This window comes from Neomonachus schauinslandi, chromosome 14 (assembly GCF_002201575.2).
Source record: "Neomonachus schauinslandi chromosome 14, ASM220157v2, whole genome shotgun sequence".
Lineage (NCBI taxonomy): Eukaryota > Metazoa > Chordata > Mammalia > Carnivora > Phocidae > Neomonachus > Neomonachus schauinslandi.
The window spans coordinates 90778810-90801613 of NC_058416.1; the positions used below are offsets into that span (position 1 = coordinate 90778810).

Here is a 22804-nt window from a genome sequence, read left to right on the forward strand (position 1 = left end):
GCGAAGGCCCACAAGGTGCTGAGTGATGGGCTCCCCACCCCCACCCCCAGCGCACACACTATTGTCTCTGATTCACCTCCCGCCACAGGGCCTTTGCACGTGCTGCCTCCGCAGCCTGGAAACTCCTCCCCCAGAATCCAAATGGATCCCACGCTCCCCTATTTCATGCCACCAGCTGGGTATCACCTTTCAGTCCGATATCCCGGACCACCCTACATGCCAGCGCATGGTGCCCACACTCAGGCCCCTTGTCCCCCTCTGAGGCATCCACCACACCCAGCATCCTGCACTACCTCTCCACTCCTCGAGAGGATGACCCTGTGGGTGCAGACCCTTTCCCCAGATGGCTCACCACCCTGTGCCCAGCACACAGAATGCAGCCGGCACACAGGGGTCCTCTGCATACCTGTGGAGCCAATATGCTGCTTGTTTCGTGAAAACAAGGAAGGGGGAGCGTCCTACGTCTTTGTTGGCGGGGAGGAGGCAGAATATCCCTGTTTCCCGCCGGAAGAACACAAGCTAAGAAGCAGGTGAAGCCACCGCACGAGTGTTCAGACGGAGGGTCGGGGGCTGTGCTTCCTCACCCGAAGCTCACACGGAAGGACCCAGAACTCCATCTGCAAAGCACCAGGAGTGAGCTGGGGCGGGGGAGCGGGGAGAGCAGGGGCCCTCCCACCCCTCCCACCCCTCCCCTGCAGCCTGCTTGCAGCCCGCCCTCCCTTCCCCCCATACATCGCTGTCCGGACGCCCACTGCACAGCTCAGAAGCACAGATGTCCCCGAATCTTCTCCAGAGAAGTGTCTCCCAAGAATCCATGAAGCAAGGGCAGGGGAGGAGGATGCCCCCATCTGCCCACGTGCGGTCCGGATCCGGCTGCCCACCTCCAGCCCCCAGCTCTGTACCCCCCGGGATGTCTTGGCATCACACGGCACACGCCTGGGGTCCCGGTCCAGTGGGCACACACATCCACGGCCCCGTGACAACCCCTCTCGGACGAGACACAGAAAGAGTCTGTTGCCACATCCTCCCACTGACCGGCTGTGATGCCACAGACGGTGGGGGGGGGGGGGTGGGGGGCAAGCAAACCCTCACTCTTATCTACAAATAGAAACCAAGCCCAAAAATCTCCTCCAGCAGGGACGACCCCAGGAGGAGCCACACTGTCCACCGACCCACGGGGACAGGCTGCAGCCCCTCCGCCCCCGGCTCACACCTGCAGGCTCGCCATCCCAGGACAGAGGCTGGGCTCAGAAGCACCTCCCCTCTGCCTTCAGGGCCCCGTCCTGGGTCCTGGATGCGGTGCCCGGACAGCAGAGGGCTCGCCCCTGAGGCCAGGACAGCCCCCCGCAGAAGGAGGGAGGGCACCTGATCCTGCCCCCACCGCACCACGTCTGCCACCTGCTGGGTCCCCCCGCCCGGCAGCCTCGACTGCTGCAGGTGGGGGGGTCGTGGCCCCGTGCTGCCAACGTGACATGATACCTGCTCCTGGGTATGCGGTCGCCAGAACCAGGGATTAACTGTTACGTTTACACACTTACACACTCGGTAATCTTTTCTAGTTATGGACAGTCCCATTTAGGAATTCATCATTGGAGGGAAGGGTTTTTTTTCCCCATCTGGGAGAAATGACTTTAATAGGCCTTTTGTTTAAATACAAAGGTAAAGCCAAATTCCTGTTCCACAATGAGAAAGTTCAACTAACCAGAGCAAAGCCACATAATAATATCAGCACACACGCTCACTACGTGTCAGGTACAAATCCAAGCATGGCACCCTTAGGACTCATTAAACCTCCTAGCGATCCCATTTAAGAGACGGGAAAGCGGAGGCACAGAGTGGGGGAGTAACTTGCTCAAGATCACATAGCAAGTGAGCGGCAGAGTCTGGATTCAAACCCAGAAAGTCTGGCTCCAAAGTCTGAGGCATTGATGACGACGCCGAATCACCCTCTAGCTCGCAAGGAGAGAAGCGGGAAGCTGGCCACGTGAAAATCTACCAATTTGCAAGCGTCGGAGATCATCTTTTAAAAAAAATCTAAACACGGACTCTGACAAAACTCATCAAGGATATCTCAACAAATTAAAGAAACTGGATTTTAACTGGGAAAACAATCACTAAGGAGGCCATACTGTCGAGGCCTATTCCTTGCTCACGGGCAGCCTCCGATGCAGGGTCCTGCTCCAGGTCCTGCCCATAGTCCCACTTCCGCGATCCCCATGGGACAGAGGCCCCCGCTGGCTCCCTGCCCATAGTCTCACTTCCGCGATCCCCGTGGGACAGAGGCCCCCGCCGGCTCCCCTGCCATCTCACCCGTCAGAACACAACCTGGTACAGGGAGCCAGCAGCCGACCCCCAGCTCGGTCGTGCTTGACCAAAGCTGACCGTTTCTCCTGTTCGCCCGCGTAGGAGTGGGTGTGTGTCCAATTCTGCCACTGAGACATTAGGGAAAGTCTCCAGGGGCAGGGCTGGGGAGGCCCGGACATTTAGTAAAATGGGACATGGAGGAAAATCCTCCCCATTCTTCTCTGTTCTGTGGACACTGTGTAACAGTCTGTGCCTGGATCCCTGGCAGCCATCTTGTGACCATGAGGAGAACCAGCCTGAGATACAGACTCAGAGAATTAACCACGTCTGGAACAGTCCTGTCTCCAAATTTCTTATTCTGTGGAATCCTAAATCTTCCTTCTTCAAGCCATTTCAACTGGGTTTTCTATTCCTGCAGCCACGAGCATCCTGAACAATATACTGGTTCTGCCTCCTTCCACGAGGAGCCTTCCAGGGCCTTCCTGAGCCTCACCTGCTGGCGCCTCCACGAACTAATGGAGCGGGGGGCTGGAGGTCAACTCTTCCAATCCCCACATTTTCAGAGGAGGAAGCTGGACCTGCGGGTTTGAACATACCCATAATCACCTAGCGGGTAAGTGGCAAAGGCCTGGTGTGGAGCCTCCCCCCGGACATCCCAATTTCGGATGTGCAAAGTGTCGGGCTACCAACAAGATCACTGGCGTGCGTGACAGAAGTGAAGGCCAGTGGAAACAGTGAGTGAGCCCTAAGGTCCTGCCTCCCAACACCTGTTGGGCTGGAAATGGCGGGTGACAGATCGTAGGCACGGGGTTTGCAGAACAGATGGCAGAAGCCATCAACAGACCCCTCCTGTCCCGTCCCGTCTGTCCTGTCCCCTCGGCCTGAGCACCCTCTGTGTGCTGATGGCTTCCCGATCTAGGCCACCCGCCCTCTCCCGAGCTCCGGTCTCTAGGCCAGCTTAGTTTCTTGACTCCATGTTTAACAGGGACCTCAGACTCTCCGCTGACAAAGCACGGCTCTCGGTTACTGGCCACCGAGCATCCCCTCCCCGCTCCCCCTCAGAGCAGAAGGTGCCCCCACTCAGCCGTCTGCTTGGGCCAAGCACCTGGACCGCAGCCCTGCTTCCCTCTGTCCCAGCCGGGGCCCCCGCAAGAAACAGACCTTATAACAGTTCACGTGAGGAGATGTTTCAGAAAGGGCCCCTCTCAGAGATAAGGGCAGGACGCACACAGACGCTGCGAGCCAGGGGGTGCAGAGACTGGCAGGGAATCGCGGAGTCTGAGAGACCAGGGAAGCTGGGGTCCCTGCGTGGTGGGAACTGTGATCAGGATGTGACGACCCCGCCGCTGTGGTTTGAACGTGTGTGTCCCCCAAACTCTCATCTTGAAATCCTAACACCTGGTGTGACGATGTTAGGAGGTGAGCCTTTGGGAGGTGATGAGGTCATGAGGGTGGAGCCCCCATGAATGGGATTCGTGCCCTCACGTGAGACCCACAGAGCCCCCGCCCTCCTGCCACATGAGGACACGGGGAAGTCTGCCCCGGGGAGGGGGGCCCTCACCCTCCGGTGCCAGCAGCCTGATCTCGGCCGTCCAACCTCCAGAGCTGGGAACAACATGTGTTGGTCATGTGTGTCTGTGGTCCTTTGTTACTAACAAGCTCTGCTAACAGAGACGTACATGGTCCTGAAGAAAGGTCGGGACGGTGAACACACACCCCACCTGTCTCCTCCTCCTCGTGCTCCCCATCCGTCAACCAGGCCAGAAATCAGAGGGCGAGCACCTGGGTGATGTGGTCCGAGGGGTCAGCCTCCGGGGCGTGGGGCAAGAGGAGGGCGGAGAAGGGGAGGGGCGGCACGGGGACTGCACACATGCATGCACACCCCGCCTAACACGGCACCTCGCCCGCCACGGAACCTACCACGGGGGGCCCAGGGGGGCCTGAGAACAGCCTGAGCTCTGACAACACCCCCACTCCATTCAGATTCATCAGCGGAAAAGGGACGCTCTCCTGGCTGGGGGTGGTCTGGCCGCCTCCGTGAAATCACTGGCTGGGCGCTCACCTATGCGGACAAGGGGACAACCCTTAGGAAGGCAGGCTTGAAACGCAAAGGAAGTAAAGAAACAGCACCAACCAGCGATACCAGGATGGGCACAGCACAGAGCGAGTTCGCCCAGATCTAGACGCAAGTCAGGCCGCAAAGAGACAAAGCGAGGAAGGAACCGACAAAGCAGAATCAGCCTCGGGGAGGGCCGGCACGCGGAGCTAAGTACTGCAGCCATATGGGTAACACGTTATCTGAAACTTCCGGTCTTGAACAACACACTGTAAGGGGTGTGAAGCAACGTTAAGGTGCGCTCTGATAAAACAAAGGAAATTTTCCTTTTTTTTTTTTTTTAAAGATTTTATTTTTAAGTCATCTCTATGCCCAACGTGAGGCTCGAACTCACAACCCGAGATCAAGAGTCGCATGCTCCTCGGACTGAGCCGGCCAGGCATCCCCAAAGGAAATTTTCAACTTTAGGTTTGTGGGCCCTCCTCCTGGGTCCCCGGGGAAGCGGTACATTAATGTCTACCGAAATCAGAAGGACTGCACCACACTTCAAAGCAGGGGCTCTAGTTCTACCCCGGGCACACATTGAACATCTGCTTCATTAGCAAATAACCTTAAAAAAAAAAAAAAACCTCAAACATAAAAGAAGTGTAAAACCTCCATAAGTTTCCAAAAGATGGAGCCACGTGGCCTCACATACTAAACACACTAGACGGTCTGTAACTCTCTGGAATGTCCTTCACCACGATGATTTGTAACTTTACGTTAAAAACAAAACATACATAACCCCGCTCCAAATGCTCCTTCCCCAGAGCGCTTTCTCCTTTATGAAGATTGTATATCCTGGGCAGCTATCCTAACCGGGGCTTGAATACAACTCCTTTCCTTTCTCTTTAAAATTTTTTTTAAAGGTTTGTTCATTTTATGTCGACAGGTCCCTACTCAGGAAAAAAGCAGTGGATAGAGACTCTGTGTCCTCAGACGTTCAGTGTGCAAAGACTCGAGGCAGCTGTTATGTATGTAACCAAAGAACTAAAGGAAACCATCCTTAGTAATGAATCAAGAGGTTCTCAAGTAGATGGAAATACATATTTTTAAAAAAAGATCCAGATGAAAATTCCAGAGTTGAAAAGTGCAGCTACAGCGATGAACAGATTTGCTCCGTGGTGGATTTCAGGAGTAAAGAATCCGAGCACCCGAAGTGAGATCAGTAAACGTTATCCAATACGAAGAACAGAAGAAAAAATACGGAAGAGAATGAACAGAACCTCAGAGACGGGGGGAGAGCAACAAGAATATCAAGATACCCGTAAGGGGAGTCCCAGAAGGAGAGAAGGGCAGGGGCCGGAGGAAATATTTCAAGACATAATGGATGGCCAAAAACTTCCCAAATTTGATGAAAAACAAAATATACAGAGGTCTAGCTATACCTAGGCACATGCTGGTCGAGCTCTCAGAAGACAAGGAGAATCGTGACAGTAGCAAGAAAGAAGGGACGCACCGTAGAGACCGTTAGGGGCCACAGGATAACGGCCGCGGGGCACAGTGGGGGCAGGAGGCCGTGGAGCGATGACCTCAAAGGGCGCGAGAAGACTGTGAACCAGGAGTTCACGGTCCACACAGTACCCTTCAAAACTGAGGATGAAACAGAGATGTTCCCGCATAAAGTCCAAGAACATGCTTCTACCAGACCTGTCTTCCCAGAAACACCAGAGGAGGTCCTGTGAGCTGAAAGCAAGAGACTCGGCAGTGATGAGGGTCTGTGGGAAGAATCGCAGCACCAGAAATGGTCGAGCCGAGTACTAACATCAAAGGCACGGTAAGTATATCTTCCTCTTTTCTTAATGCCTCTGAAAGACACAAGTCGCATACAAACAGTAATTTTGTCCAACTTATACAAAGAGCTCTTATGATTCAAAAATAAGAAGCCATCCACATTTTTAAAATGTGCCAAAGGTTTGAGTGGCTATTTCACGAAGAGAGGCCTATGAATGATGAGTAAGCCCATGAAAAGGTGTCCCTCTCCATGAGCCAGTGGGGAAAATGCAGAGTAAAACCGCGGGGAGACAGCACACGGCACCGTCGAGCGAAGCTACAAGAAAAAGACCGACGGCGCCGAGTGTTGTCGAGGACGCAGAGTCTGGGGTCCCTGCACGTTGGTTGCTTGGGGGACCGGGAAATGGTGTTACAGTGGGACAAACGGCTTGGCAGTTTCGTAAAGTTACAGGTTCATGCGACCCAGGAGCGTCCCCAAGAGAAATGACACCGTGTGTCTGCAGACATGGATGCCCGCGAAGCTCAGGCAGCGCTGCTCACGATGGCTAGACCTGCGGTCAACTCCAGTGTCCATGAAGCAGTGAGCGGATACACGAGGCGTGGTTTACACTAAAAACAATAGAAAGGAACAAAGTAGGGATTCGTGGTGCAGAAGGGCCAGACCTCACTAGCGGGACGTTGAGGGGAAGCAGCTGGACTGACTCGGTGTGCACAGAACGTCCAGAGAAGCCGGATCACAGAGAGAAGGCGTTCTGCATGGTTCCCAGCGCTGCGTGCGTGCGTGTGAAATGGCCTGAACTGGACGGTGCATGGTTACACAAGCCTATAAATGTACTAAAAATCACAGAACTCTACCGCGGCGACAGATGAACTCATGGCAGATCAGACCTCAAGAAGCATCTGCAGAACACACGACGGCGGGCGGGCACTCTGCTGCCCCACGAGCAGCTGCGGCCCGGGCGCCCGTGTCCAGGGCTGGGCCCTCGCGGCCTCGCTGGGGCTGCCTGGGCTGGGTCCCCGTCCCACCAGACCAAACCAGCCCGGCTCGGAGCCCCGAGACAGCGAGCCCCAGCGCCCGGGGGCAGGCGGCGGAGGCCACCCCACGCCACCCCCCACTTCTGCCCGGAGCCCCACTCTGCCTCAGAGGCCACCTGCGCCGGGAGCCCCGCTGTGCCCTCGGGCGGGCCTCGCGGCCCCGGGCGCCCAGCGGGAAGCGAGGGACACGCAGAGGCTGTGTGCGTGTGCACGCGTCTCCGGCCGCAGCTTCTGTGCCCGCCCCGGCCTGAGGTCCTGGGAGGTTCTCAGCGCCCCACCCCCCTCCTCTGTCTTGGGGGGGCCCGAGGTCACGCCCAGGTCCGACCTCTCCGGCACTCCAGGCAGCCTTTTCTGGAACTTACCCCGTGCGGAAGTCAAGGCCCGAGCCGCCTTCTGTGGTTTAGGAGCGCGCCTCCTCCCCTGCAGTGGCCCCAGTCCGAGGGGGAGACGGAGGCCGCCAGGCTGTCCGCAGCCCTGAGGTCAAGGTGGAGGGTGGCCGGGCCTGCTGGCTCCAGATGCTCGGGCTGCCACGGCGGGCCCCACCGGTGGGCTCTGCCGCGGTCGGCCCTCAGCCCTGCCTCGTCCCCCCTGCACCGTGCACACGGCCCAGGCTAACAGAGGGAGCAGCAGGACAAGCCAAGCACAGGGTGGCCTGGGGGCCGCCGTGTCCCCTCTGCACTGGCCGGGGGCCCAGCCCGCACGCCCCCGCCACGGCCCGCGCCGGCCTCCAGCTGCTGGGCAGCCCGGCGGGTGGGAATCCCGTCCCAGGTGAATCCTGTTGTAAGCTCGTGGGAGGGCGTGACCTGAGGTGCAGTGAAGTGAATAGACTCCTGGCAGAGGTCACAGAGAGGACACGACCCCGGCTGACCCGCGGCTGGCCCCTCACACTCCCGTCCTTGGGGTGGGGCTGCCCTTTCCCACGGTGGGAGCGCGTTTCCAGGCTGCACCTTGAGGGGCATGTGGTGCTGAGACCCTGTGGACGGTGCAGGGACCCCGCTGAGGCCTCCCCGTGAACCCCAGGGTGCTGGCGGGCGGGGCCAAAGCCTGCTCGTCTGCGGCCCCAGAGGAGCTGGATGGGAGCTCCCCCATTGTCACACCTGCCTGCCGCCCGCCCGTCTGGGGCCTCCTGCCTGCTTCTCGGCCTCTCCCTGCCCTCGGAGCGGGCGGGTTCCAGACTTCACCCGGGGAGCTCGTGAGGGTTCAAACTAACAAAATTCATGACTTTATCATCTAAACTACATATAAAAAGTATAAACGAAGGAGCTAACTTACTGCACGTGTGTATCAAGGTTGCGGTTTGAAGGGAGACTCGCTGTGGAAGGGGCATCGGGACAGGGATGAGAGCCGAGCTCCAGGCAGGACCTGCTCGCTCCAGGACGGAGTTCTCTTCCTTTTTTAGAATTCTCGCTTTTGAACATCACTTTCCAATATGGTTAGAATTTAAGGGTTGTGAATTTAGGAAATCCCACTTAAGAAAAATTCTGAAAGAGGATTAAGCAATGAAAGAGGATAAACAGCTCAGCGCACCAGGGGCGGGAGGACTCCCCCCCAACCCCATTAATAAAGGAGAATCTGCCGAGTGGACATAAGCAGTGGAAGCCAGTGACTCTGAGATGTAACCCACGTCCCCTGAATTAGCATTTGTTGTGAGCCACCGGAACTCAGATGGGCTCGAGACACGGGCCACAGAGGCTCGTAACAACAACACAAATAACCAAAACCTATCAACAACCCTACATCATGAACTCACATTATGATACAAAAAAAAACGGCCATGGGTAAGAGTAATTTCCTTAGAACAATTTATTAATGGGTATGCAATAAAGTATGTCCCCAAAAATCTTTCCAGAAATGACAAGACAGAAAGTAAATTGGTTTTCAGTTCTCTGGCAGTTTTTTTTTTAATGTAAACATGAAATATTTGAAGAAATGATAAAAAGTAATAAGTGAACCTGTAAATATATTTTTAAAAATCTGATCTCAAACAGGTGCTTGAGGCTTACACATACAGACGTGCTATTTAATGACTGACTTAAATACTTACCTAACAGAAATCAAAAGGCATTTCCATAACTTCAACGACAAAAGCACACATTCAGTAAGGCCTTCAGACGAAAGGAGAATGACCTGGAGATGGAGCTGGAGGAGAACGGGGGCCGGATGGACACACGGACATAAGGACACAAACAGGAGCACAAAAGCCACACTAGTACAAAGCATGATCCCTCCAGTCGTGTCTCCGACGTAGGCACAGGTCAGGGAGCACACCCCACTGACAGGCCATTTCAAGATTTTTAAGAACACGTGACAGCCAGCAGGCTCCTCTCGTAATTCTGAGGACGCACAGGTGACCAGCCAGCAAACGACATGCATCCGTTCACATGTGAGTCTCAGCTAGGCCGCTGAGTGCATAAATTAGGAACAAGTGGAATTCATAATTGGATTACATACAGAACACAGTTTCCAAACTGCTCAACATCATTCACACCTACTGTGCGGGATCAAACATCCCCATCCATTTCCAAACCAACGTCGGAACACAGGCGTGTGCTTACACAATCGCGGATAGCGGTAACCAGTTTGTGACATTTCGAACATCCTTCACATTTATTTACAATTTGACTAGCTTTCTTCGAAATGCCCACTCACTAGTGAGATCCCATACATTTTACAAGTCAAAAAATAAACCATATTATTATACTAAAAAACATGAATGAGCAATAAAATGTTTAACTATAGATTCCTATAAACTTTGGTAATTCACTTTTGAAGTTCAGCAGAATAGTAAGTACTTAACAAGAGCATTTAAGGACCCTGTACAACAGTTTACATTTAGAAGAATTAACGTCTGGAAATAATTGCCATGAGTTTAGAAAGTACTGACTCTTGGTCTTCTCACCATCCTAAACTCAGCCCTCATTAATGTAAACAGGGACGCACAGACCTTATTTCTAACGAACAAGCAAGAGGCCGTGGCCTTTCACAGCGCAGGATCTGATGTCTGAGTTCGGGCCGTGGAGATGAGCACAGGAACGGGGACTGTCCTGGAGGGGTCAGGTGCACTGGAACCTCACAAATCAGTATCAACAGGCACTTGAAAGGCTTTCCAGGGCTTTGCAACTGACATGTGCTTTGCCAAAGGCAAACTGTAAACAACCGTGCAAAGCTGGTTCTATTGATATTACGGGTACTCTTTCAAAAGGCAATATTCAATATATAAAAATGGAGTAAATTAAGATGTTAATATATTAAACAATTTATAAACATTTAAAATTATAGATATCTTACAAAACAGCTCTGTGACGATAAACGTTTTTGTTGCAAACACCAAACAAACACGAATTAAACACAGTACAAAACCGACTCTTAATTAGCATGTTAGCTGAGAGGGGGTGGGGAAGGAAAGCTCAGACCTGAAATCTAGTACCTTCCTAACATAAAGTATTCCTAATTAAACTTCACATGTATTTTTAACACTGAAATATAAAAAAAAAAATTGAAATTTTCAATAATTCCTTATTTTAAGGCCACTGAAGTTAAGTTTCACATTGTTACATTTTGGTGATGTGCTGTTCCGAGTCCAGGGACGTTGGGGGTAACTGGGCATGCCCATCCTGCTCACAGACCCTCCCTGCACGATGCATCCCGTCGAGTTTTCCCCTCGCCTTCACTAAGAAAAGATCAGCACCCAGCGCCATACGTCACAGCGCCTGGGGCTCAGGCAAGGAACGGGAGGCGTGGACCTGCTGCAGCTGTGGTCTGGCTCCAAGGAGAGTGGCCCTCAGGACATCATCGCTATGACAGCGTTGTTGCGAGGACAATTCCAAGGATCACAAGCAAAACAGTTACACAAATGACAATGAACATCATTTTCTGCAAGATAAAGAAAAACATTAATTTGCAAGGTATCAAAAGAAAGAAATCACTAATGTCATTTCTTAACAAAATCTGAGAGTTTAAAATACGAGTCTTACAGGTCACAGAAAAGGGAGGGGTGGGGAAGGAAAGCTCCACCAGCAGAGCTCTGAGTTACGCACACGTGTCTATTAAATTAAGGGGATGTAGTTTTAAAAGAGGTGTGACGACGACGACGATGACGACAACGACGACTTGCTCTGGAGGGAAAGGCACGTCCACTTGGCACCGTGTGGGTCCTTCACGAACGCTCTCTACTGATCATACTGAAACGACAAGCTGCTATTCCTCGGACGTCCTGCACATCTTCTCAAAACTTTAAATGACTCTCGTTTGCTGACATCCTACTTGCCCGTGTCTTTACACTGAGGTGTGTGCACGTGTGCGAGAAACCATACGCCGCTGACCCGTCTTCCGCCGCATCCCCAGCCAGAGGCCGGGCAACGAGCACAGCTGGCTTTGTTTCTCAGCCAACAAGCATCCCTGCACAGCTGGAGCTAAACCACCTTCGGCTTAAGGCGTCTGGTCTGGCCCAGGAGGCCTGCCCGGTGGAGGAGGACTAGATGAAAGGCACCGGGGCCCACACGGCCCCCGGAGTTCTCTTTGCGGACGGCAGACTCCTCACCTGCACCACCGCAGAGCACACGCAGGCCACAGGGCCCTGGAGAAACCCGCCGGGGGAGCCGGCACCGGCCTGCAGCGGCTCCGTCCCCACCACGGGCCCCGACGCTCAGCGGCCAGGCCTGGGGCAGCTCTGCCAGGCACAGGGTAGGGAGCGCCGCCTTCAGGCCCCCTCCGTTAGACCCGCGCGCGCTCCGGGCGTGAGCACTGTGGCCCCGAGAACTCCGCTCAGCACCTTGATCTGAGGACAGCCTTTTCCTTAGGCCTGCAATACCTTCGTCCTTCCCGTGGGCCACCACCCTTCAGCTCCAGTGCCGCTGCCTGGGGTCCCTGGGAGAGGCGGCCACCCTGCACGTGAGCTCTTTCCGCACCCCGGGGGCTGGCTCTGCGGGGTCCGGCACTGCGCACGTGTGTCCTTCCTTCCCCGCTGGCTTGCGGGCGTGCTCCCCTGAATTCCATGACAGCTGGCCTCCTGCAACCCAGATGCCACAGCCGTTCTCGTCTAACACCCTGCTAACAGCTCCAACCAAACGCGTGCCCTCCTCTCAGTGGGCAGAGCGCACCCCGGGGCGCCAACCCTGTTCTGAGTTACGTCAGAACATCCTGTCCTGAGTTATAAAGAACCACGGGCAGGGCACGCTCTGCCTGTCTCCTCGGACAGGAAATCAAGCGTCCCACCCAGGCTGCAGGGCTGTGGGGACTCGGATTACCTCCTACAGTCCAGAGCCTGGCCTACCGGAGGGCTCTGCCGAACACAGCAATTACAGCAACCAGGGCCGCTCACGGAGCTACAGTTATCAACCACTGCATTTGTACAAACGGAGTAATTGTTGGTGTGTTTTTATTAACGAGGATTGTTCTGTGTTCTTTTTTAAAGACCTTAGGGTAAACCGGGCATCTGGGCCCAGCACCCGCGATAAGCCCACTGCTCCCCGCAAAATCACACGGAAAAACCTGCTTGTACTCGATGGCAGTACCAAACAGCATCCCTGGGTCCAATCTAAAGATTAATTTTAAAATCTTTAGTGTAACCACATTCAACCAACCATATTATGACCACCAGGAAAAACGAAGAAAATACATGTATTTAAAGCAATTATAAAAATATTTTTAAATGCAATTACATTAGCGAAAAAAAACACAGACACCATATTTTCCAGCAGAGCTAACAGGACAGCATCGTGAGGATCACGCAAACGTCCAAATAAAAAGAGTGCTAAGCCTCCTTCCTTCTAAAGAACGACCTTCCACCAACGCAGCGGCCGGAGCCTATTCTGAAACAACTTCCCGAGTGATCGAGTGTTGCGGGGACCGCGACCACCACACTGCGCGGGCTCAGGGCCGCCGGCTCCCACTGGGACGGAGCTCAGGCCCACAGCACACGGGCCTCCTTACTCGCATCTGTCACGCGTCTGAGCTCGCTCTCCTGGCCGCAGAGGGGGCTCCCCCGGGACCACCCGGCAGCACCCAGCCGGCGGCCCTCGGAAGGACCAGGCCGACCGACCCGGGATGAGGGGTGCAGCACACCAGCCGGCCCTCCAGCCGGAGCGCTCAGCGGGGCGGAGGCTCCCAAACGCACAGGAGACCAGAAGGAAAACACAGAATGCACTGAAGGTTGGAGAAAGGTGAACACAGTAAACAAAAATAAGACACTTTTATCACTGTCTGTTCTCCTCGGCGGGGGTGGGAAAACCACGTGCGGCCAACACAGGGCCGCCAGCAAGACGAGGGGCTTTCCCGGAGAGCTCTGCCCTGACCCCAGGCCCCCAGGCCCCCCCGCCAGGACCCCCAGGGAGGAGATCTCACAAAGCAACCTTCAGTTGTTGCCGTTACTCCCAAAGGCACACAAAAGCATTAAGTGCCTCGGGGCTCTGGCCACCACCCGCCACCCGGAGTGCGGGCGCCTGAGGGCGGGGGGGCCCCCCACAGCTGCACGCAAGGCTTTAACGGCCACGTGAGGACGAGGCCTCCGGTGAAAGATGCCCCACCTGCAGCCCCACCTGCAGCCTGCGAACGCCCAGTGCGCGAGGCAGCCGGGCACGGCCACCCCGGGCGACAGGCCGGCCCCGCTCCCCCGAGGGCGGGCCGCTAGGACGGTTAAGTCCGTTAAAAGCGGGCGTGCATTGACCACCGGCTAACGGGGAAGTCAGTCCGCGGATGAGCTGTTACTTACTGCCGGCTGGCAGGGGCACGGACGTGATCCACACCCTCACTTGCCAACTGATAAACCAGTAATTAGGGCAATTACAGCAGCCAGGGCCGCGGACACAGCTACAATTACCCACTTTTTCTGTCAAAGGAAAGCAGGCCGATGATGGTAATTTCCTACCACATTAGAAGACATCATTCACTGAAAATAAAACAATCCACAGGAAGCTGCTTCAAAATCTAAGTCACAGGACATCTGATTGCTTGACAGCTTTTAGTTCTTAAAGATGGTGGTTTTTAGTTGAACGAAGTGAGACTGTTTGGAGATGAACGGTGCTAGAACTCAGGCGATCGGGTCCCATCAGTGAGACGGTGAGTCTGCAGGCAGCGATGTTCCCGCAGGCAGAGCTACGGATGAGCCCCCCCTCGCTCCCTGTTCCTCTGCTGTTGGCGGTGAGAGCCTCCACCCCAGAAAGCACAGCATCCCAGGCCGGCTGCCCCCCAGGGCCCAGGCAGCTGCGTGGGGACGGACGGCCGAGGTCTGAGCAGATGCGGCAGCGGGCCGTCCAGGGGCGGAGCAAGCAGCGTGGACAAGCCCTGTGATGTCAGGGCTCAGCCGTGTCACTGGACAGATGGCGACAGGGCTGGACACGGGCACCACCCCTCTCAGCAGTGGACACCGTCCGATGAGGCCTCCTCAGCAGTGGAGGCCGCGCTTAACAGGAGGCCTGTCGTCTTTGTAAAACCAGCTTTTCAGGAAAATTCTCGCTGCACTGACACGCTCCTTAGGGAAACAAAGGGACCGGTCCTTTGCTAACGACCCCGTCAGAGAAGCCCTCGGTGTGCCTGGAGTAGGCTGAGAACTCACGCGTGGACCTTATCACCGCACTTCGGGTCGGGGTATTTTAAAGAGCGATGACACAGACCACTGTCGTGTCTCAAAGACGACGAACACGCTCAGACGCGCCCAGGGGAAAGCAGGGCGCCGAGCTCCGTGGGCTGACGGTGGAGGCCAGACGCGCCTGTTACGGGAGGCCGCGAACAGCCGGCACGGCGGCCTCCGCGCCCAGACCGCGGCCCTCCCTGTCTTCCCGGCGCCCTGGAGCCGCCTCCTTCCGAGGCCTCCATGGGCAGCGCATGGAAACCCCCGGCCAGAAGGGCACCGCGAGCCCACACAGCCTCCACCCGGGACGGAAAGCCGCGGCGGGCGCTTCGTGTGGGCCTTCTCCACCCCGGGCAGAAAGAACCCAAGCAGCCGGACAAGGACACCCGTGAAATGCGGAGAGAGCTTTCTTGTGCCTGAGTCAGAACTTAATGCCATCGCGTCGCTGTTTTCTGAGAAGAGCTTTGCTCACACGCACGCGGGGTTCAGGGTAAGGACGGTACAGCCCCTTCACGAAGCTTCAACGCGGCGGCCCCACGGCAGCCGCAGTCCCATCCCGGTGATGCGCTTCTTCCTCCAAACCAGAGACCTGGCAAGCAACCCCAGCGGAGAGCCAAGGGTTCGCTGCACAAAATGTGTGACCAACGGCTTCTAGAATTCCAGTCCCCTTAGCTTTACACCCCCTCCAGATAATGGCCAAGACACAGCAGTCTCTGGAGAAACGTGGGGTCACGGAATACGAAGGGTCACAGTCACCACACTTACCTGCGCACCCTTTAACTGCTCAGCAAAATAATCACTTCAGTTTCAAAGTGAAGTAAGAACTTGAGGAATTACTTATTTCTTGGACTACCTGGTAAGGAGGGTACATCAACATACTACACTCAAAGCCAAATGAAGAGAAGAATGCACTTTAATTCTTAAAACCAAACTCACCCTTCTAGCTTTGCTGTGATATTTAATAGCCTTCTTCGTTTCTTCCTTAGCATGCTCTACGTAGTCTGCGGCGTTCACCACGTTTTTTTCTATGTTGTTGATCATTTCGCCCTTAAAACAGAAAGTTCCAGACTCAGAGGACATTTTCGAAAGACCTGAGTGCGTATCTTACAACAGCCACGGAGCACCGAGAAAGTCTTCACATGGACGTAATGTGCACGTAACAGACACCGAATGTTTTTCACATTTACAAACAGAGGAGGACACTGTAAACATGCCAAGACAAAGTCATCAAAGTTCACATTTTATGAAGAATGAACAGGGATGAGAGGGGTGGGCGACAGGCTGCTGAGAGGCGTGTCAGGTACCTTCTGAGCTGTGCTCCCATATGTGCGCTCCTGGGGAAGGTGCGGGCAGCCAACGCCTTCCTGGCACGCACATACACACGATGTACAACGACATCGTTTCTAATGGGCGGAACCTGTCGTGCTTTCTTTCCAACACCGAGAACCAAGACCAGCGTACAATCTGACGCTGAGCTGACGAGACTCGGGAAGAGCGTGGCGTGAGGCGAGTGCAGGGAGGTGTGAGGGGAGAGGCCACGGCCCCTGGCTCTCCATCCACGGCAGACACACCCTGCAGCAGTGACAGAAGCGGTGGAAAACGGCGCACCGTTACCTCACGCCTGCACAGACTCAAGCTCGCCCGGGGCTCCGACTGCGCACGAGGTCTGACAGGAGGCGACAGCATGCATTGGACACAAAGCTAAGAACGCAGCCCTTTTCCTAAGGGAGCTTAACGCGACACATCTGGTGTAGAACCGTCACGATTAAAGTCTAAGGTACTCGAGGGGCACCTGGGTGGCTCAGTCGGTTAAGCGACTGCCTTCGGCTCAGGTCATGATCCTGGAGTCCCGGGATCGAGTCCCGCATCGGGCTCCCTGTTCGGCAGGGAGTCTGCTTCGCCCTCTGATCCTATTCCCTCTCATGTGTTCTCTCTCATTCTCTCTCTCTCAAAATAAATAAATAAAATCTTTTTAAAAAGGCACCAAGCTGGGCGCCTGGGTGGCTCAGTCGGTTAAGCGACTGCCTTCGGCTCAGATCGTGATCCTGGAGTCCTGGGATCGAGTCCCGCATCGGGCTCCCTGCTCGGCAGGGAGTCTGCTTCTCCCTCTGACCCTCCCCCATCTCGTGCTCTCTCTCTCTAATAAATAAATAAAATCTTAAAAAAAAAAAAAAAAGGGGGCGCCTGGGTGGCTCAGTCGGTTAAGCGACTGCCTTCGGCTCAGGTCATGATCCTGGAGTCCCGGGATCGAGTCCCGCATCGGGCTCCCTGCTCGGCAGGGAGTCTGCTTCTCCCTCTGACCCTCCCCCATCTCGTGCTCTCTCTCTCTCTCAAATAAATAAATAAATAAAATCTTAAAAAAAAAAAAAAGTCTAAGGTACTCGAAAATCTTTCACAATCACAGAAACAACGTAGGGTCCCTACTGCCGAGCGGCTCCCTTCGGAACTCTCCCTGAAAATTCGAAGCTGGCAGACTCCCGGCGCGGGAAGGCAAGGGCTCCACCCAGGCCAGTGAGAGTGAGCCCCCCGCCCGCTGCCCTGGGCTGTTGGGTTCTCCCACCAATCCCACAGCACCTGAGCTTTCCAGTTTATGATAAACGTCCTCAAAATAAAGTGTTCTTCAAAAGGTCAGTGATACACATGGAGAATGAATCCCGTACAAGGATGGACTTCCTGTCATCCCTCACACAATCCAGAAACTTCTCACCAGACTGCTCCTGCCAGAGCAGGTCCTGAAACCAGCCTTCAGGGCCGTGAGGACGCGATCTACTGAAGATGTGTGACACCGACCCTCCCACGGCGCAGGCGTCACCCGAATCCTAACCCCTGAATCAATGAGCGGCCGCGTGCAGGCCTCACTCCCTACTGGAAACATCCCGGAGGGCCTGATTCAGGTCCCAAGAGTCAGAACACACCAGCCTGTATTTGACACTGGATTTTGTATTTTGTGAGGAATTGTCTACATTCCTTCCATCCTCTCCCAGGGGAACCTCCACACCCTCCCCGCCTGCGTCATTGGGCAAACCAAGAAACACCACCACGCAGTGACCACAGGCTTCTAGCTGTGTCACGGACGGTACCCTAGATTTGGGCTTATTCTTTTAAATGTTTCTCCCAATTATCATTCTAATACATGCTCCTTATAGAATACTTGAAAACACATGTATTTTAGAGAAGAATATTAAAATCCCCCACAGTCCCACTGTTATTTTACTTGGTAGATTTCTTTCCTTCTGCGAACACTGTTCTACGGAGCCGAGTTCATGCCATATACGTACACGCGTGTGCGTGATACAGAACTGTGCTTATACAGAGGGGGATGTACACACGTGAGACTCTATCTCCCTGTTCGCTTACAGTTCCAGCACAGTATTTGTACGTCTCACTAAAAATCTCCCTGAACAACAGTCTGCCTGTGGTGGCCTAGTCGGCTGTCCTGTGGACACACAGCATTTAAGGAAGCCGGTCCCTCACTGTTGAAAGTTGAAGCCATCGCCAGCATCCCTGTCTCACAGTAACACTGCAATCAACTTCCGAATTTTGAGACTGGATCCAAAATGCTGGCTTCCTCGGCTACGTGGGAATCCGACAGGAGATTTCACAAATGCCTGCTGTCCGCTTGGAGATGGGGAGATGTGTGCAGTTACCTGGGTCTCCACGAACATGGCCATGTCCGTGAACATTTCATGCAGCTCCCGGATGCTGGTCTCCAGCTTCATGATGTCCTTGTGACGAGACTCGATTTCATTGAGAGCTTGTCTAGTAATTTGTGAATCTGATATAATCTTTGAAAAACAAACACAAAAAAGAAATACTGATGAACTCAGGGCCGCTTTGGGAGTGAGGCGCAGGCAGGGACATGTGGGCGCGCGGCCGCGGCCTCCCGGACGCTCACGTCTGCCGTGAAGACAGAAGGGCCCCCGGTCTCCAGCATTTCCTCCAGCTCATCATCCGTCGTGGTTCTTCCAGCTGCAAGACGAACATAAACTCCACTCAGAACGTGCCAACATTTATAAACGACTCTTTCAACCGTAAGTTAGCAACTAAAACCTGAGTTTACATTTTTAAACATTTTTCTAACCTTTCAAATGTATTTTCTTAGAAGAGTGTTAATGTTGAGAGAAACTGACATAAGACTAAGAAAGAGGAAAAATCAGGAAACTCTCATGTAGAACCTCATAACTGGAATGAATCATAAAATCTAACTTGAGTATGAATGAGAAACAACTACAAGGAGGACATCATATGTAATTTTGTGCCACACGTTTTCCTAAAAGTTTAACTCTGGCTTACGGATAAAGGGTATGTTATCAGCATAGACTAGAAAGTCATAAATAAAGACTGAATAATTAGAATCAGACGCTTTAACACTTGTTATGTGTTGGTTGTTGGTATTTTTCCTTGAGTTTAAATATATTAATGCTCTCTATGAAATACATTCACAGGTTTTTGGAAAAACTCAATTGATAATTCTTATTTTTTACAATTTGTGCCACAAAAGACAAAGTAAAATGACTGTCATAATAATTAAAATATCATTTAAAGTGAATGTTGACAGCAGCATTATTCTTATCGTCATAAAGTGGAAATGACCAAACGTCCGTCAGCTGAGGCCCAGGTAAACCCAGCGTGGCCTGTCCGCACGATGGAGCCTCAGTCAGGCCGCGGGACGGCCGCACCTCAAAACATCTGTGTTAAGTCAAAGGGGCCAGTCACAAAAGACCACAAATTGCATGATTCCATGTATGTGAAGTGTCCAAAACGGGCGAATTGGCAGAGGCTGGTGGCTGCCAGGGGCTCCAGGGAAGAGGCACGGGGAGCGACTGATGGTGGGTGCACATTTCTGCAGCGACGAATGTTCTACCATCGGCTGTGCAACCCACTAAAGCCGCTGACCTGTACTCTTCACACGTCACTGGTGTGCTGTATAACTGTGTCTCTGTCAATATGTTGAAATGCCATGTGATGAGGTTCACACTCGCAGCTACTCTGGGCTCCCCAGGTCCCTGGGGAGGTGCGCACTGCCCGTCGTGAGCTCATGCCACAGCTGAGGAGCCCTGGTCTTCTCTGACGGGGAGCGGACACACCTGACGGACCCTTATGCGGTCAGCAAAGTGCCCTCCGCCCGGAGGGAGGCCCGAGCCCCACCGTCCCAGGCTGACGGCTCCACACGGGTCCTTGCAAGGCAGACTGGAGCAAAGGGCCGTCCGCGCTTGCTCGCCAGACACACAGCACCGTGAGCCCTCAGAGACCGTCTCCCCAGACGGGGCACAGAGGTTTGGGGGCAACAGAAAAGTACTTGAGGAGATAATGGCTGAAAGTTTTCCAAATCTGATTAACCCTCCAAAAATAATGCTGATTAGAAAGTAATTTAAAGTCCACTCACCAAGGATTTTCCAAAGGATGTAAATAAAGAAAAAGTTCTGGTGATTCAATGAACAGGAAGTCATGAAAAGGTTTTAGGTTTTGCAATATTGGCAAAAAATAAAGATGGAATAACTATTCTGAAATTACAGTACTTTGATGTCAGACCTTAAGAAAAATGTTTTTTTACAAAAATAGCATTTTCCTTTACTCACTTATTTCTAGCTGACGCTGTATCCGTCCTTTGCTCCGCTCCCGGAACAGAGTCTGTGCCTCATTATATTCTGTCATAACTTCCACAAATTTCCGAGATAGTACGGAATGCTATTAACACAGAAGAAATTAATACACAACGATCATTTCTGCTGAAAGTGACATACAAAAACATGACATCAGGAAAACTGCACCTGTTACGGGAGTCCCTCACACAGCCAGTGAGATGAGCCGCGGCCAACTCTGCGACAGAACCCAGGCTGAGAGCCTCACGAGCACCACCAGCGACCCCACCTTACAGACGCAGACACTGTGATGCGAGCTCACCCGTGGGTCCCGGCTTACTGGACGAGGCCTGGCCTGCACGCTGGGCCCCCCTTTGTCAAGCAGAAGGGAGCAGCCTGGACCACAAACCTTTAGAAGGACCTCACCCCCCCACACTCCAGGGATTCGGATAATTCAGATAATATTGCTCTTCAGAGCAGAACTCTGTTGATGGACTGAATACACTTTTTCTTCATAATAAGGAGGTCATCTATAGAGATGTAAGGATTAATGTGACATAAAGATGCACTATTTTCAATTTGAAAGAAGTAAAAAGACCTATTCTTCTCATCGCTGCAGTCTGGATGAGGCGGACAACCAAACCTGGGTTCTCCGGATGCGAAGATCCACCGAAGTCCGGTTCCCACTCTCATCCTGGTCAAAACTTTGCTCAATAGCTGGAAACAGACAGGAAAAGAGTCACCTTTTAAACTAAAAAACAGAGGTTTCTCAAGCCAAACCTCGAAATGTTTTTCTTTCCTATCAATTCCTCATCAATTTATGGATCTCAATAATGATATCCATCGTTGGTAATACCACAAAATAAAACCAGATGTTCTATCTTAACACTTAAAAGAAAAACAAACAAAAGAAATCACCTGACTGATGGAGTTTGGAGAACTTAACCATCCATCTACAGGAGATACAGAGCTTTCAAACCCTGAGGCATGGGCCCAGTGTGATGGACAAATGTCCTGGTCTCTCCAACCAAAATTAAAAATTAGCGGGGGAAGAGGGAAGGAGAGTCTGAGTTTTAAAAACTTTAAGTGACATGCCACCAATCCCAGGGGATGATCCTTATCTGGAACCCAGTTCAAGCATGCTGTAAAAAGAAATTCAAAGAACACTGGGGAAGCATAAATTCTGATGGGATATTTCCTAATAAATAACTGGATATAATCATGGCACTGTGGTTGTATTCTTGGGTGAAAATCCGTCTGTTCTGCAATACACTGACTTATGTGCTGATGAAGCCACCTGGGCAGGCGGGAGCCCCGGGGGCGCAAAGCTGAAGGGTGTGGCCACAGGCTTCGGGCTGTCATCTCCCTGCCCCCACCTGTCTGAAATGCTCCCTGACAAAAGTTCTTTCTGATCCGCAGAGATTTCCTGGATTTGAATGCTCTTTTGTAACAATCAGATAAAGCGTGTCTTCCCAGCATCTCCCTCTACGCCCACACCTCCCAGAAACTACCTCTTGGAGATGAACCTCCAGCACCGGAAGCTAAACTCCTGCAAATTTAAGAAACTAAGAAGAACTGGAGATTCGTACGAAAAGCTATTAACCTTCTCAAGTATCTGCAATTCAGCAAAAAAAGTCATAAAAATAGGGCGCCTGGGTGGCTCAGTTGGTTAAGCGACTGCCTTCGGCTCAGGTCATGATCCTGGAGTCCCTGGATTGAGTCCCACATCGGGCTCCCTGCTCGGCAGGGAGCCTGCTTCTCCCTCTGACCCTCCCCCCTCTCATGTGCTCTCTCTCATTCTCTCTCTCTCTCAAATAAATAAATAAATAAAATCTTTTAAAAAAAAAAGTCATAAAAATAGGCCTCTATGAGAAATTAACAATTTATTATAAGCAAATGCTTAATTAACCTTGATGAATATAAACTCGTGTTTCTGTCCTAAATTTGCGGATTAACAACCATTAGCTTTAGCTCCCTGTGGGCAGTCCTCAGAGCCAGTAGTTTAAGAATTCTAGAACAATGAGTAATGTAAAGGCTACTACTCCAAGTTCATACAAATAATTCATAGTGCTCACAGTTCTGACTTGTAAAAATGTCAAGAGTAAGAGATTATAAAGGAAACAAGATTACCCATACGCCACCATCACCCATTACACGCAGCCAAAGCTGTAAACTCACACTTCAACTTGGCTCGGATTTTGTTAGCAGTTTTCTTGATCTCTTTGTTCAGATCTTCAAGCTCTTCTTTTATTTCTTTAAAATTAAAAAAAAAAAGGCATCTAAGCTATAATATCCAATAAACTTAAATGGAACAATATTCTTGGTGAACATTCAAGTGTTTGGGTCTCAAAGTGAGGCTCCCAGACCAAGGAGCCCCAGCACCAGGTGGGGTCCTGGGAGAAATGCACATTCCTGGGCCCCGCCCAGACCTACTCAGTGTGGGACCTGCGGCCAGCAATCCGACCTAACAAGCCGCCAGGTGACTGT

The 22804-nt window shown here is 52.7% G+C and overlaps 1 protein-coding gene across 2 annotated transcripts in view; it reads right to left on the reverse strand.

Annotated features, from left to right (window-relative positions):
* Positions 1 to 10291: 10291 nt before the first annotated feature.
* STX2 (syntaxin 2) overlaps positions 10292 to 22804 on the reverse strand; it is a 30674-nt gene continuing 18161 nt past the window's right edge. Inside the window, exons 4-10 of one of the 2 annotated variants that reach the window (XM_044921009.1) lie at positions 22496 to 22570; positions 20961 to 21034; positions 20315 to 20423; positions 18631 to 18704; positions 18383 to 18520; positions 15672 to 15782; positions 10292 to 11041 (exon numbers count right to left, since the gene is read on the reverse strand). In XM_044921009.1, coding sequence (XP_044776944.1) covers positions 10964 to 11041; positions 15672 to 15782; positions 18383 to 18520; positions 18631 to 18704; positions 20315 to 20423; positions 20961 to 21034; positions 22496 to 22570 — 659 coding nt within the window. In that variant the 3' untranslated portion in view covers positions 10292 to 10963. Of the gene's footprint in view, positions 11042 to 13913; positions 13995 to 15671; positions 15783 to 18382; positions 18521 to 18630; positions 18705 to 20314; positions 20424 to 20960; positions 21035 to 22495; positions 22571 to 22804 lie in introns of those variants that run through there. The other variant, XM_044921010.1, reaches the window with a different exon arrangement.